We start from the raw sequence: 17120 nt of genomic DNA on the forward strand, positions 1-17120 counted from the left end.
TTTAATTCACAGTAATGAAAATGAACTTATTAAATTGGGAATGTGTTTTTTTTAAGCATGTTCAATTTCTTATGAACTCAGAGAATCAGATACTGGCAGCAAAATGTCTTCAGGCCAGACATAAACAGCATAACTGCAAAGTTATTTACTTCCAGCATCCGCAGTTTTTTTGTTTTTTTTTTTATAACTGCAAAGTTGTTTGGTACATAAATTTTTCCAGTGCAATACAATATTGAAAGTTGAATGGATAGCAACATTCAACCGGGAAGAAAATTCAGTGGTTGACATTTCAGTGAAAGCAAATTGAACAGAAAATGCAATTAGATGCCAAGGTCATTCACTAGATTCATCAACAAATAAAATGGAACTGCCTAAAAAAGCTGCTTTATTAAATCTCCCTGATCACCATCAATTGCTCAGTGCGATGTCCTAGTGAAATCCTGCTTTAGCTCTGGAAGAACAAATAAAATGAACTGGTTAAATGTTTCAAAACACTTTCAATATCACAACTACACCTAAGCTGCTGGTTGTAACAAAAGAGTTACGAATATTGCCAATTCAGAAACTACCTTAGCAGTCACCTGGTCTCTATTCTTCCCATTACCAGTAAGCCATGAGTATGTTTTCAAGATTTTATTTGGTCATGTTGTGGATGATGGGGGTCAAACAGTTTCTGTCCTAACACCAGTGAACTCAAATCTGAGTTATAATGCTGTATGCAGCCATCCAAGTTGAGGGCAATGGGTACTAGAGCCAGAATAAAAGGAACAGAGATTTAAAGGATTTTAGGGCCAACTAGGGAAGGAGCAAGTTTGAGAGGATTCAAACATAAAGAAAAGGTGCAAATTTTAAATTCACGAGAAAGCAAAATACTGCAGGTGCTGGACATCCAAAATAAAAACAGAAAACGCTGGAAATACTCTGCCGGTCAGGCAGCATCTGTGAAGAGAAACAGAGTTAATGTTTCCAATTGCTAAAAGCAAGCAGTTACAAAGGTCAAAGTGACCAAACATTGTGATAGAGAGGATATGGGTTTGGAGGTTCAGCCTTGGGTCAGTTGAATTCAAAGGCTACTAAGACTGGTTCAACCTTAAAAGGCAGCTGGGCAGGAGAATTAAAGTGGCAAGGGTACAGAGTTAGAGTTTGTGATGGTTGGGTGGGGGGAGGGGGGTGCAACAGATTCAGTCTTCCTAATTTATATCTGGAAGAAATTGCAACTCCTCCAATGATAAGCACTGGACAAACAATCTGACAACACAGAGGAAGTGGAAAGAGCAAAAGGTGTGGTGAAAAGCTGGATGTTGTGCCAGATGACTGTCTTCAGATGATGTTGCTACGAGGCAACATGTAGATGAGAATGAAGGCGGCCAGCGACAGATCATTGGTACTAGAGATAACAGCATGCTGGTGGAAAAAGAAGTCATTCCTGGGGGTGATTTGGTTATGATTGGGTAACTAAGATCATAAACAAGAAAAGGCAGTCTTAATGAGCTGGATAATGTAGGGGAGGCATTGGAGGAAATTGTGTCAACTGTATCGAAGACTGCAGAAGTGAAGGACGAAAAAGCACAATGATCGGACATGGAGAATGTCATTTCCAACTTTGGATAGGGCCATTTCAATGTTGTGGCAGGTGGGGAGAAAGCAAACTGGAAAGATTCAGACACAGAGTTGTAGGAAAGATGGATTTGTGAAGCGACAACATGATAAAGAGTTTGGAGAGGAAAGGAAGATTAGGGTGGCAGATTGAGGACTTTTCTTTTAAAGAGGAGGGGGTGTTGGCGGCAATTTTGGAAGGGGGAAGAAAAGTACCTGAGGAAAGAGAATACTAAAAAGAAATAGATGTCATTGGAATCTTTACATTTTCAAAAGATCCATATTATAACATGGCATGTTGTAATGAAATTTTAGTGTAAGTGATAAATGTGGAACTGACAATTAAAAGTATACAATTAATAATTGCATTTCAGTATCGCAACACCAAGCTGCTGATATAAGCAATGTTGCTAACAGGCATGATTTTAATAAGGTATTGATTCTGCATTGTTTTAATGTACACTGTTGACAAGATTCCAAGAATTGCGCTCCATAAAGTAACAGTGCAATAAATCATTAATAAAATTACAGTATTTGCAGGGCAGTTTGAGGATTGCAGAATTCACAGCATAATACTGCTGTTCTATAACTTGAGATAAAAGTTTACCTACACACTCAATAAGCAAATAAATTTTGCTTTATTCCACCCTTAGATGAAAAGCTTACATTTAAAAAAAGAAATATTTTCCACCCCATTTAGCAGACAATACCTTGTTCCTTGTAGTGTCAGCAAACAATAGTCTATTTGAAACAAAAATAAAAATGCCTGGAAAAACTCAGCAGGTCTGACAGCATCTGCGGAGAGGAACACAATTAACGTTTCGAGTCCATATGACTCTTCAATATTTGATTTTGACATGACATCCCTCACTGAAGAATGTTGGTGTAATTCAAGCAATTAGCAAACAACAATTACAACTCTAAAGTCAATCACATTCAGCATTTTGGCTGGTCTATGGCTTCGGCATCAAAAATTGATTAAATTTACCTGAGAAACTGGACCTATTTAGATCAAAACTATGTGCTTTATTTTTTAAAATTGTCTATGAAGGAAAATGCTCTTTTTATTAACCTGTAATATTTAATTGCCTAATTTTTTAAAAACTGGGTAATAGTGTGATGAGAATTTTTTGAAAGTTATACAAGCTTAATAGATGATGTAGTGAGATAACCAATGGTCTCAATTCCATCATTCTTTCATTTGTGTTTCTGGGAGATAGACAACACTTAAAAAAGCAATTCATTTTAATCAATAATAACAACAAAAATGTATCCTGCAAATGCGTGCTGCCTTCAACACTTCGGGGCTTTGCAGCATCTTCAGCCTTTAGGATTGTAGTATCAATATTAATTACAATTCAAAAGTTGCATTGATGAGAAACAAAACTTACTTGGCATCATCAGGTAAAGATGCCAATAAGGTTTAGCAACCTGGATAGAAACACTATTATCTGTTCACAAAACATTCCAGGAAAAAAAAGATGCTGTAACTAACTCAAATACAGTATTGTCAAAGCCTTAAGCCTCCTGGAAGAGAACTACAAGAGATGCATCAGTGGATCAGTAGTATGTGAGCTAAAGGTGCTCAGTTCTTCAAGGCTCCTTCACATCACCAACATTCTACAGTGATTAAAGAATAAACCTATAAGCTGAGCTGTATGGTTCCAAGGTTTTCTTCAGGATACAAGTTTATCAGCTTTGCTTTGAAAAGGTTTTTGTGGTTTTCAGACATTTTCCTGAATTTTAAGCACTGTTTCCTCTGACTATTAATCTGCAAATAATAAATATACTCTTCCATATAAATTGATATTTTTACACTGATTCTTTCAATAAATTGTTACCCAATTAGATAATTAAATAATTCAAATTAGATGAATAACTGTATTGCAACGCTTAGACAAAGCTTCTTCCAAGATATAAATAGCCCCTTCACTCAGGTCATTCTCACCTCTATTCCAATTAAATCACTAACTTACAGTCTAACAGCATCACAGCAAACCCATCAGGCACTTTGTTAATGTTTTACAAATAAACGGCAGTGTACAGAACAATTAGTTGGATTGTGGCATTTTAACTTGGGTAAAAAGCCAGGGGAAGCTCTGCTTCAAAGACACTCCATTTCTTATAGCACTCGTGCTAGATTGAGATAATGCATCACATCATTACCACTTCTAATGTAATGTTTAATCTTTTTGTCAGAGTTCATTTGGACTATGAGTCCTAAAGTTTACCGCTGGATTTTCTGCTCATTTTCATTAATCAAACCTCAAGCTTCTTCTAGGACCTAGTCTCACCTCCTAGCACAAGCTGAGGGGTAAACTGGTGGTAGTGTTCAGGAACTGCTGCCATGTGAAAGGTCTTAGAAGGAGCTCAAAGCTTTATCAATCACCAAAGAATAGAACAGTGTATGAATTGCTTTTCTGGCATTAACACATATATGATATAAAAAACATTGACTCTGAAGCACATTCATATTAACAGTATGGTCTCCTATTGCAAACCAAAATGAAGTCACACATGAGCTGTGTGATTTCTTCATCAACTTTCCTGGTGATCAAGGTACCTCATAGAGCAGAGTGCAGGCTGACAAGCTGGCGCTAAGGCTGAAATCTCCTGCCGTGCTATGTAGAAACAAGTCTGATCTACTGCTGTGAGGTGTCAGGTAAAGATCTGAGAGCGAAGAGGTGGCTGAGCTGGGAGTGGAGCTATCTCGACACCCTTCCTGACTATCTGCATTCCCTGCCCCTGAAACAGTGCTTGCCTGGGAAAGAGGAATGAAATTCTCAGTTACTACAGTTCTACACTTGTGCTCAGAATTCAAATGTAATCCAGCTATAGCAATTCAAATTCAAGTTATCTAGCATTGTAGCTTTATAATGTACACAATTGCAACTATATTATTTACAACATAAAATCCATAATCTATGCATATATTAAATGACTTGCATATAGTATGCACTTCATGCAAATATATTTGCTCCTTGTTACTTTCTACATTACATTTCTATTGTTACAAAATAGCATATCCTCCAATTAAATATGAAATCTGCTACTTATTAAAAATTAAATTTTCCATCGTCTTTCAGATACTGTGCAACAGCCAGCAACAGAGAAGGCCATGATTGGAAAGGTATTCAAATAACTAACCCCCACTCAACATATTCAAGTTGTTGTCAATCAAATTGCCAGAACTCAGGAGAAAGGACAGAAGTCAGCAGCATGAATATGACAATTGAAAGACTGCATTCTGCTGCAGGCATGTGAATTATTTGAAAGCAAAAGGTGTAATATCAAAAAATAACAAAGAAGTCTTGATTCCATATGTAAAATTTGGAAAGCAATTTGCAAAAACTCTAAAGACTGTTTCTTTAAGTAGACAAACATACAACTAATATTATTTAACTAAATGGTACAGGCACAGCACATCACTCAGTTAAGACTGCAGCAATCTCATCACAATGATTGCAACATTGATAACTAGCATTTAATTTATTAGCTAATGTACCGTGGCGAAGAAAACTTAAGGGACTTTGCCCTTTATTTATGCACCGATACTGAATCTATACTATAACTGCTTTAAAATAGCTAGTACAACTGTTGTCATTACATCATAATGTGCACCAAAGCATGAAACCTCAACTTCTCAAACTCAAACTCCTGAAATGGGTATGAATGATGAAGCCCAAAGAACACTAGGAAGCAGATAGCTTGTGAAGAATCACTATAAACTTCGTTCTGACATAATAAAAAGCCAAAAAGGTACTTCTTGTTCCTCTTATACAAGACAGTTTATTGGCAAGCACTGAACTTTCATTGACTCTGTAAGAGTTCACAAGTCTGATGCTAAACAAATTTCTGATTGAAAATAGCACTAGTCGATGAGATAAACTCTGAGCATTTACCAGATGTGTTGGTTGTTGCTGCACTTTGAACATAAGTCTGATAATTATTGTGAACAACTTTCAAAGCTGGCCACCCCTCATTCAGACTCACTCCCTTGTTAGTTGTGAACATAGCCCTTCACCTGTTTATTTGACAGTAATCAAAATTTTCAACTACAAATATCAAGGCATGGTCTCAATCATATTACAGCACAGTGATGAGGAAATATTTAATTTTGAAAGGCCTAAATTAATAGCCTTCAATTATATGGCTGTGAGATCAGCCAGAACTTTATTTTATTATTCATTCATGGGATGTGGGCCTCGCTGGCTAGGCCAGCATTTAGCGCCCATCCTTAACAGAACTTGAGAAAGTGGTGGTGGTGTGCAACTTCCTTGAACTGCTGCAGTCCAGGTGTTGTAGAAAAATCCACAGTGCTGTTGAGGGGTGGAGGGGGTAAGTTCCAGGATTTTGACCCAGTGACAGTGAAGAAATTGCGACATAGTTCCAAGTTAGGATGGTGCATAGCTTGAAAGGGTACTAGCAGGTGGTGGTGTTCCCATGCATCTGCTGTCCTTGCCCTGTTAGGTGGTAGAAGTCAAGGGTTTCAAAGGTGCTGTTAAAGGAGCCTTGGTGAGTTGCTGAAGTGCATCTTGTAGATTGTATACACTGCCGCCACTGTGCATTGGTGGTGGAGGGAGTGAATATTGAAGATGCTGGATTGGGTGCTAATCAATCAGGCTGCTTTATCCTGGATGTGTCAAGCTTCTTGAGCATTGTTGGAGCTGCACTCATCCAGGCAAGTGAACAGTGTTCTACCACGAATGGTGCTGAACATAATGCAATCAGCTGTGAACATCCCCGCTTCTGACCTTATGATGGAAGGAAGGTCATTGATGAAGCAGCTGAAGATGGTTGGCTCTAGGACACTACCCTGAGGAACTCCTGCAGTGATGTCCTGGGACTGAGATGATTGAACTCCAACAACCACAACCATGTTCCTCTGTGCTAGGTATGACTCCAACCAGTGAAGAGTTTCCCCCCTGATTCTCATTAACTTCAGTTCTATTCAGGCTTCCTAAAGCCACACTTGTTCAAATACTATCCTGATATTAAGGGCAGTCACTCTCACCTCACTTCTTGAGTTCAGCTATTTTGTCCATGTTTGGACAAAGGCTGTAATGAGGTCAGAAGCTGAGTGGCCCTGGCGGAGCTGAAGCTGAGCATCCGTGAGCAAGTTATTGCTAAGTAAATGTCACTTGATAATATTGTCGGCGGCTCTTTCCATCACTTTGCTGATAATGGAGAGTAGGCTGATGGGGCAGTAAATGGCTAGATTGGATTTGTCCTAGTATTTTTTTGTGGACAGGACATTTTCCTCATTGCCAGGTAGATGTCAGTGCTGTTGCTGCACTGGAACAGCTTGGCTCAGGGCGCAGTTGATTCTGGTGCACAAATCTTCAGTACTATTGTTGGAATGTTGCAAGGGACTTTGGAGTATCCAGTGCCTTCAGTCATATCTTGATATCATATGCTAAGAATCGAATTGGTTGAAGACTGGCATCTGTGATTCTGGGGAATCACAGGAAGAGGCTGAGATGAATCAGCCACTCGGCACTTCTGGCTGAAGATGGCTACAAATGCTTCAGCCTTCTCTTTTGCGCTGATGTGCTGGGCTCCCCCACCATTGAGGATGGGGATATTTGTGGAGCTTCCTCCTCCAGTTAGTTGTTTAATTGTCCACCATCATTCACGACTGGATGTGGCAGGGCTGCAAAGCTTGGATCTGATCCGTTGGTTATGGGATCGCTTAGCTCTGTCTATTGCATGCTGTTTCCGCTGTCTGGCATGCAAGTAATCCTGTAATATAGCTTCACCAGATTAGCACCTCAATTTTAGGTATGCTTAGTGCTGCTGCTGGCATGCCCTCCTGCATATTTTACTGAAACAGGGCTGATCCACCCAGGCTTGACAGTAACAGTAGAATGGGGTTATGCCAAGCCATGAGGTTACAGACTGTGTTTGTATACAATTCTGCTGCTTCTGATGGCCCCCAGCACCTCTCTGTTACTCAATGTTGTGTTGTCATATCGATTCGAAATCTATCCCATTTAGCATGGCATTGTACTACACATCATGGAGGGTTTCCTCAATGTGAAGAAGGGACTACGTTCCCACAAGGGCTGTGTGGTCGTCACGCCCATGAGCTGTCATGGGCAGATGTATCCATGACAGGTAGAATGGTGAGGGTGAGGTCAAGTATACTTTTCCCTCTTGTTGGTTCCCTAACCACCTGAAGACCCAGTCTAGCATTTATGCCCTTAAGGACTCAGCCAACTCTGTCAGTAGTGACACTACCAAGCTCCTCTCAGTGATGGACATTGAAGTCCCCTGCCCAGAGTGCATCCTGTGCCCTAGCCACCCTCGCTGCCTCCTCTAGGTGGTGCTCAACATGGAGGGCTACAGATTCATCAGATGAGGGGGCAGTAGGTGGTAATCAACAGGAAGTTTCCTTGCCCATGTTTGACCTGATGCCAGAAGACTTCATGGGGTCCAGAGTCGATGTTGAGAACCGCCAGGGCAACTCCTCCCCAACTGTGCTGCCACCTCTGGTGTGTCTGTCGTGTCATTGGGACATGGCATTCCAGGGATAGTGATGCCTGGGATATTGTCTGTAAAATATGATTCCATGAGTACGACTACATCAGGCTGTTGCTTGAGTAGTCTAGGAGACAGCTCTCCCAATTTTGGCACAAGCCCCCAGTGTTAGTAAGAAGGACTTTGCAGGATTGACAGGGTTGGATTTGCCATTGTCATTTCCGGTGACTGGTTTGATTCCTTGTCATCTGTCTGGTTTCATTCCTTTCTCACTTCTCTGTAGCAGTATGATACAACTGTGTGGTTTACTAGGTTATTTCTGAGATTTTGCAGTGTCGACAGGGCTGCTGTCATTTTCGGTGCCTAGGTCAATGTCAGGCAGTCCACCCAGTTGCATTATTCTTTTTAGACTTTGTAGCTTGTTGCTAGAGGGCATTTAAGAGTCACCTACATTGTTGTGGATCTGCCATCACACGTAGGCCAGACCAGGTAAGGGTGGCCATTTCCTTCCCTGAAGGACATTAGTGAACCAGATGGGTGTTTATAACAATCAACAATGGTTTCATGGTCACCATTAAACTAGCTTTTTAATTCCAGATTTGAATTTAAATTCCACCAGCTGCCATGGTGGAACTTGAACGCATGTCCCAGAGTATTAGCCTGGGTCTCTGGATTACTAATCTAGTGACGTTACCACTTTGCCACTGCCTCCCCCTCTAAAACATAGAAACAAAATATATCCAATAATTAAGTTAGAAGTAGGTTTAAGTCTTCATTTATATCAAATATAGTCTCTGTTCTACACTTTCCACCCTCAGTGGCAGCATCCAAAGGCATAGCGTTAATTTTCACATGTACACTGATGACACCAGCTCTACCTCACCACCATCTCTCTCGACTCCTCCACTGTTGCTAAATTACAAGACTGCTTATCCACCATATAGAACTGGATGAGCAGAAATTTCCTCCAATTAAATATAGGGAAGACTGAAGCCATTGTTCTCAGTTCCTCCTCCAAAATACATTCCCTGGCTACCCTGGCAACAGTCTGACATTAAGCCAATCTGTTCATCACCACATTTGATCCCAAGATGAGCTTCCGTCCTCATCTCCATGTCATCACTAATGCCGCCAATTTCTACTCCCATATCATTGCCTGACTTTGCTCCTGTCTCAGCTCATCTGCTGAGAACCTTATTTGTGCCTTTGTTACTTCTAGACTCGACTACTCCAATGCATTTCTGGCTGGTCTCCCACATTCTAGCTCCCATAAACTTGAGGCCATCCAAAACTCTGCTTCCCATGTATAAACCCGCAAGTCCCAGTCCCCGATCACCCCTGAGCTTGCTGACCTACATTTGTGCCCAATCAAGCAGCATCTTGATTTTAAAATTCTCACTCATTTCCAAATCCCTCCTTGGTCATACTCCTCCCTACCTCTATAATCTCCTCCAGCCCCATAACCATCCACAATATCTGCGTTCCCCAAATTCTGGCCTCTCATGTATTCCCAATTATGCTCCTTCCATCATTGGTGGCCATGCCTTCAGTTGCCTAGGCCCTAAGCTCTGGAATACCTTCCCTACACCACTCTGTCTCTCTACTTCATTTTCCTTCTTTAGGAAACCCTTAAAACATACCTCTTTGACTAACCTTTTGGTCATCGACCTAATATCTCTTTATATGGCTCAGTGTCACACTGTTTTATAAAGCTCCTCTGAAGCGCTTTGGGACCTTTCATTACAGTAAAGGTGCTATATAAACATAAGTTGATTTGATGATCATTCTTTACATGCCATATAAGGAGCGAGAATTGCCATTTTTTAAAATAACCTTTTTTTCATTTAATATCTGATAGTACTAGTTAAAGGGGTAGACAACCACGAATTCAAGAGGTATCTTTGTCACTCTTACACAATACGCTGTGTTGTTAAATGTTTAGTAGCTAGACTGTTGAGATAGTCACTAAAGTTGTTCAAGACCCCACTTCAGTAGCATTAAACATTAATTGTCTATGGTTTCCTTATGAGAACGTTGCAATAAACTTTCTCTACAATATATCCCATTTTAAATCACGAGGCATCTGAACAGCCATAATATCAAGTTAATGTGAAAAAAGCCACACCCTTCACAAATAAATAAAATGAGAAAAGACACTGAGAACAGAAGGAAGAGATAGGAGGGAAGAACAAGGTCCGTCGAAAAGATGATTTGAGAGAAGTGCAAAGGCCAAGGTTTAGGGAAGGGGTTCCAAAAAGTAGAATCAAGATGGCTGACAGTTCTGTACCGATGGTGGGTCGAAGGGAGGAGAGATGCAAAGAAAACTGGAGTGAGAGGAAAGAACATTTGCGAGGAAATATCGTGTTAGATTAGGTAGTGGGCCCAGATCATAGCATGATTTAATATTGTGGAGATGAAAGTAAGTACCCTAGATGATAGAAAAAAAACTTTAGATTTAAAACAAAAGTCTGTGACAAACAAAATCACAGGCCTGCAAGCAAGTAGCCGGTAGAAAAAGTGATCCTGCTGCTTCAGCCTGAGACACTGGCCATAGTAGATAGTAAACATTGCCATAATCAATGGCAAGCATGTAGAATTTGTGGTGGGGGCTATAACTAATGGTTTCAGTCTTCTTAACGTTGAGCTAAAGGAAAAAATTATTCATCCTGGATGTCAGATGGCATGGAGACAGTTGAGAGAAGTACACTAGGGGTAGACCTTGCTATCATCAACTTCTATGTGAAAGCTGATGCTTTGCCTATGGATGATATTAGCAAGGCCCAGCATTTAGAAAAGGATGATGAGAGAACTAAAGATGGATGTTTAGGGCCCTCAAAGGTGGCAATATGAGGGAGGGAAGAAAAGTAATGGCTAGAGATGCATTGACCGCAGTTGGATTGATAGGAAAGGAACCATGGGACTTCCGTGGAGCTGGATGTGGAAAACACACATTAATGGTTGGCCTTATTAACCATATTAAATACTAGAGGAAAAGGTATCTCAGTAACAGATGATGTCATTCGTGACATTGGCAAGGCCCAAGCTGGAGGGATTTGAATGGGAAGTTTTGGCAGAGAAAGGTACGGAACTGGAAGACAGTGACACACCGACATAGCAGAGACCTATTAGATGCGATGGGAAGAAAAACGGCTACACATTCCTACAAAATATTTTAACACTGACTTTATTTCTGGACATATAACAACAGAGAGTTGTATTTATTAAAAAACAATTCCTTCCATCCCTGTTCAACAGAATAATTAGGAGAAATAGTTGCTTATCCAATAAAAACTGTCCAGGACAAAAGTTTTCACTTCAATACCACTACACGATATTAGCAACAAATTCCAAGAATAAAGCCTGACTGAAAATTTATATTCAAACTCCAGATAGGCTTGCAGGTTGCTCCATTTTGAGTAGCAGGATCCCCTTTTCAACTACCTACTTGTTCTTCATAAATTCAACAGCAAAGTGGGGAAGTAAGAGAGCTTTGTTAAACAGGTTAAACACCTTAGCCCAAAAATATAGATGCAATACACGGTAGTCTCATTAAATATAAAAATATTCACAGTTCAAATTACAAAGCCAAAAATATAATTGTTTTTGCATTTCACAGTGACAACCATGCACATTGTTTACATTATAAAGAGAGGTTTTGAAATTGTGTTAAAAGAAATTCTCAGCATAGAACTACCTTAATAAGGGCACAATGCCAAGTGATACAAGTAGGCATATTTAGGTAAACTTATGTCAGAAAATGTAATCACACTTAGCACATTCCTCAGTCAATTATCCCACATTACAAAATATTTCATGGATTTTACCAGGCATTTTGCAGGGGACTTCCATGATCTAGGATACTTTAAATGAGTCATAATATTTAGCGTCTCTTAAACAGAGAAAACAAAAAAAAGGGCAATTAGTTTTTTCAAATAGATTCATGAGGTGTGGGCGTCACTGACAAGGTCAGCATTTGTCACCCATCCTTAATTGCCCTGGAACTGGTCACTAGTCTTTGTTAGGCCATTTCAAAGAGCAGTTAAGAGTCAACCATGTTGCTGCGGATCTGGAGTCACATGTAGGCCAGGCCAGGTAAGTTCAGCAGATTTCCTTCCCAAAAGGACATTAGTGAACCAGCTAGCTTTTTACAACAATTAATGATAGTTTCATGGTCACCATTATCAGACTAGCTATTTAATTCCAGAATTTTTTATTAATCAATTGAATTTATTAATTGAACTTAAATTCCACGAGCTGTAACAGAGGGATTTGATCCAGTGTCCCCACAGCCTTAGCTAGCAGTCCAGTGACATTACCACTACACCACCGTCTTTCTTAAATTACATTGAACATTAGCCATATAAAACAGTGGACAAGAAATACAGTAGCTTTAAGGTTCTATTCCAGGATGCAGGAGCCCAGCCAGGAAGCCTGTACCTTTAGGCCCATTCTCAGGCATCACTTTCTCCAGGCTCTATCTGGTAAAGCAGGTTAAGACGAACCAAAACTAGATTCTGGGGTCTCAAGCACTCAGGTTCGGGACTCAGAGCAAAACCGTGCGCATCCACAGCGCAGAAACAGCAAAAGGTGCCTTGGTAACAGGTTCATTCTGGCTCTATCAGCCAGCAACCAACTGTCATGTTCCCCTCAGTTCAGCATCGTTCGCCACGGCACAATCCCTTCTTACTACTTCACATGGAGACCCTCCTTTCCTCTTCCCACCGCACTATAATCTACCCTTTGATCGGACGGCAGCGGGGCTTTTTACCTGAAAATTTAACACTTGAACGGGAAGTGGCATCTTCTCCCTCATTCAGCAACTCTCAGCAGCCACAGAGCAGCTCCGCATCCGGGCACTCTCATCACCGGGGTGAAAGGTCAATAGAAGCACGCCCGTGCGTCATGACGTCTTTGGCCCCAGAAACGTCTGCGTGTCTTTGGAACGATGCCCCGCACAAACATGGCGGCGCAGCCCTATTTTATTGCCCAGCGCTCCTGGTTGGTAAACCTGCATTCTTAATTTTGCGGTTTCAGCATTTTATTTGCGAGCCAGTTGCAATAAAATAAAAGAGGATTTAAAACGGTTTCAGAAAAAGATCGGTGTTGGAATCATAAAGAGCATATAACTCGTTTATTCACATTATAGGTGGACATAATCAACATATAAGAATTCATAACTATTGGGTATATGAGGCGTTCTCAGGAGGTCAGAGAAATAATCAGAATCACCCTCAATCTGTCGTTAGGTTTCATTTTGCATTTGCGCACCGAAACTTTTGAAAACGTTTTCTACAATTGTTTTCTTTTGGTTAGCTGACACGTTTCAAAGGGACAATTTTTAGGGCGTCTGAAAACATTTTGCAGCTAATTAATTATTTTTGAACTGTGGTAACCTAAATATGTCAATTTTAAAATAGTTATGTGAGTAAGCCACTATTGATTCAGGAACAGAAATAATAATAAGTAGTTAGCAGCACATATGAAATTTGTCACTGGGGAAAAGAGTACCAACAAGAGGGAAAAACCTAGTTGATGTTGTCATCACCAATCTACCTGTTGCAGATGCATCTGTTCATGACAATATGGGTAGGAGTTACCACCGCACAGACGAAGTCCAGTCTCCACACTGAGGATGCCTTGTATTGTGTTGTGTGCATTATCACCATGCTAAATGGGATAGATTCAGAACAGTTCTAGCAACTCAAAATTGGGTATCCATGAGACACCATGGGGCATCAGCAGCAGAATTGTATTTAACCCAGAATCTGTAACCTCATGGCCAGGCATATCCCTCATTCTACCATTACCATTGAACCAGGAAACTAACTCTGGTTCTATGAGGAGTGTAGGAGAGCGTGCCAGGACCAGCACCAGGCATACCTAAAAATGAGGTGCCAACCTAGTGAAGTTGCAACACAGGACAATGCGCATGCTAAACAATGGAAGCAGCATGCTGTAGACAGAGCTAAGTGGTCCCACAACCAGCAGATCAAAACTCTGCACTCCTGCCACATCTGGTTGTGAATGGTGGTGGGCAATTAAACTAGCCAAAGGAGGAGACTTGATGAAGATCCCCATCCTAAATGATGGCAGAATCCAGCACGTCAGCACAAGAGACAGGGCTAAAGTATTTGCAACCTTCAGCCGGAAGTGACGAGTACATGATCCATCTCAGCCTCTTTCTAAGATGCCTTGCATCACAGATGCCAGCCTTCAGACAAGTTGAATCACTCCACATGATATCAAGAAATGGGTGAATGCACTGGATATAGCAAAGGCAATGGGCCTTGACAACCTCCCAGCAGCAGTACTGAAGATTTGTGTTCCAGAACTTGCTGCACCCCTATTCAGGATGCTCCAGTACAGTTAAAACCCTGACACCTACCCAACAATGTGAAAACTTGGTATGTCCTGTCCACAAAAAGCAGGACAAATCCAACACAATCAATTACCATCCTACCAGTCTATTGTAAATCATTCAAAGTGATGGAAGGCGTTATTAGCAGTGCTATCAAGTCAGTGCTCACCGATGCTCATTTTGGGTTCCGCCAGGACCACTCAGCTCTAAGCATCATTACAGCTTTCGTCCAAACATGGACAAAAGAGCTGAATTTCACAAGTGTGGTGGAAGTGACTGCCCTTGATATCTAGGCAGCATTTGACCAAGTGTGGCGTCAAGGATCCCTAGCAAAGTTGAAGTTAAAGGGAATCGGAAAACTGTCCTCTAGTTGGAGTCATATCTAGAATAGTGACAGATGGTTGCGGTTGTTGGAGGTCAATCACCTCAGTCCCAGGAAAGCACTGCAGCATTTCCTCAGGATAGTATCCTAGGCCCAACCATCTTCAGCTGCTTCATCAATGACCTTCCCTCCAAAATGAGGTCTGAAGTAGGGATGTTCGTGGATGATTGCACAGTTTCAGTACCATTCACAACTCCTCAGATACTGAAGCCGTCCGCATGCAATAAGATTTGGACAACATTTTGGCTTGGGCTGAAAAGTAACAAGTGGCATTCATGCCACACAATTTCCAGGCAATGACCATTGCCAACGTGAGAGAATCAAAACATCTCCCCTGGACTTTCAATGGCATTACCATTGCTGAATCCCTCACCATCAACATCCTAAGGCTCACCATTGGTCAGAAACTTAAATGGACCAGCCACATAAATACTGTGGCTACAAGAGCAGGTCAATGGGCTGGAAATTCTGCAGAGAGTAACTCATTTCCTGACTCCCCAAAACCTGTCTGCCATCTAGGGGCATAAGTCAGGAGTGTGCTGGAATACTCTCCACTTGCACGGATGAGTGCAGCTTCAGCAACACTCAACACTTCAACACCTTCCAGGACAAATCAGCCCATCAGCAACCCAAACACTAGCTTAAACGTTCACTCCTTCCATCAGTACTGTATAGTAGCAGCAGTGTGCACCATCCACAAGATGCACTGCAGCAACTTAACAAAACTCCTTCAACGTTGCCTTCCAAACCTGTGACCTCTGCGACCTAGAAGAACAAGGACATCAGACATGCGAGAACACCAGCATCTGCGAGTTCCCCTCCAAGTCACATACCATCTTGACTTGGAACTAATCGCTGTTCCTTCACTGCTGCTGGATCAAAGTCCTGGAACTCCTTCCCTAATAGTACTATGGGTGTACTTACACCAGATGGATTGCAGCAGTTCAAGAAGGTGGCTCGCCACCACCTTCTCACGAGGAATTAAGGATAGACAATAAATGCTTGCCTTGCCAGCGACATTCACGCCCCACAAATTCAATTTTAAAAAACATCATAATTATTGTGGAAAAACTCAGCAGGTCTGGCAGCATCGGCGGAGAAGAAAAGAGTTGACGTTTCGAGTCCTCATGACCCTTCGACAGAACTTGAGTCGAAGGGTCATGAGGACTCGAAACGTCAACTCTTTTCTTCTCCGCCGATGCTGCCAGACCTGCTGAGTTTTTCCAGGTAATTCTGTTTTTGTTTTGGATTTCCAGCATCCGCAGTTTTTTTGTTTTTATCATAATTATTGTAGTTGGTCTGATTTACAGATGCAGACGATTGAATACTATGGAACACAAATGGTTCCTGTTCTTCTGGGGACATGGAAAATGACATTTGTAGAATCCTGTTGGTCAGGGCTGAAAAATGTAGATTGTGAGGTAAGGTTGCCATTCTGGAATTTCATAAAGCCTTACCTTCTTGAATGCTTCATTCCATCCTTCAGTTTAAATAAGTAATCAGAGCCCATGATAGGCAAACTCCAAGTTTTGACAATTCAATAGATATTCTTTATTCAATTTTTTTTTGGTTTTAACCTATATAATAAAAACAAATCTGAGCTTTGTCCAGCTCTCAGACAGCACACTAGATGGAGTGTTTATCGGAAGCAGGATCTTCCACCTAATGGATGAAAACAGCTGGCCACCCATCTCATTACAAATCTAGTTTCTGTTGGCTAATGAATATTGATAACAATCGTAGAAGTGCTGGAATGTCTCAACCTCTGAACTGAATACCATACATGAGAATCGAAGCAAAGAAAAATAACGTAAAAAAAAGACTAAACTTAAATAAGAAGAAAGTATTGTGAAGACAAAAGAGACTGGGGATGAAAATGGAGATGTATAAACCAGTACAATTTGGTTTTTTTTATTTACACTGAGAATTGGTAAATGCTGAAGAAAAGTATGCCTGAATAAATGAGTATTTATGCAAACAATCCCTAGTTATTAATGGAGCAAAATGGAATATAAACCAGGATGAAAAATGTATTTTAACTATTCACTGAACACAGAAACGCAGCTCTGGCTTCTCTATCTTATAAGAGTCAGTGTTGCAGATTTATAGCAAACAATTTTTCCAGATGTTATATGGTTTTAAAAAAAAGCAGTGTAGACAGGTAAAAAGCAGATGTAGCCAGGGTCCATCAGGAGTATTATCGAGCCCAGTTCTCCTCTGCCAATACGGCTCATTATTCCAGGATCATCCTAGAACACAATGATAACTCCTGGCTTTTCTACAGGACATTAAGTCTTAAACCCT

General features: G+C 40.9%; 1 protein-coding gene across 1 annotated transcript in view; it reads right to left on the minus strand.

The window, feature by feature from the left end:
- The window catches only part of gps1 (G protein pathway suppressor 1), a 68097-nt gene extending 55145 nt beyond the window's left edge, over positions 1–12952 (minus strand). Inside the window, exon 1 of the mRNA XM_041216975.1 lies at positions 12845–12952. Within this exon, the coding sequence (XP_041072909.1) occupies positions 12845–12889 (45 nt within the window). The 5' untranslated portion in view covers positions 12890–12952. The remainder of the gene's footprint in view (positions 1–12844) is intronic.
- Positions 12953–17120: the final 4168 nt, after the last annotated feature.

Source organism: Carcharodon carcharias, chromosome 22, assembly GCF_017639515.1.
Source record: "Carcharodon carcharias isolate sCarCar2 chromosome 22, sCarCar2.pri, whole genome shotgun sequence".
NCBI classification, from domain to species: domain Eukaryota; kingdom Metazoa; phylum Chordata; class Chondrichthyes; order Lamniformes; family Lamnidae; genus Carcharodon; species Carcharodon carcharias.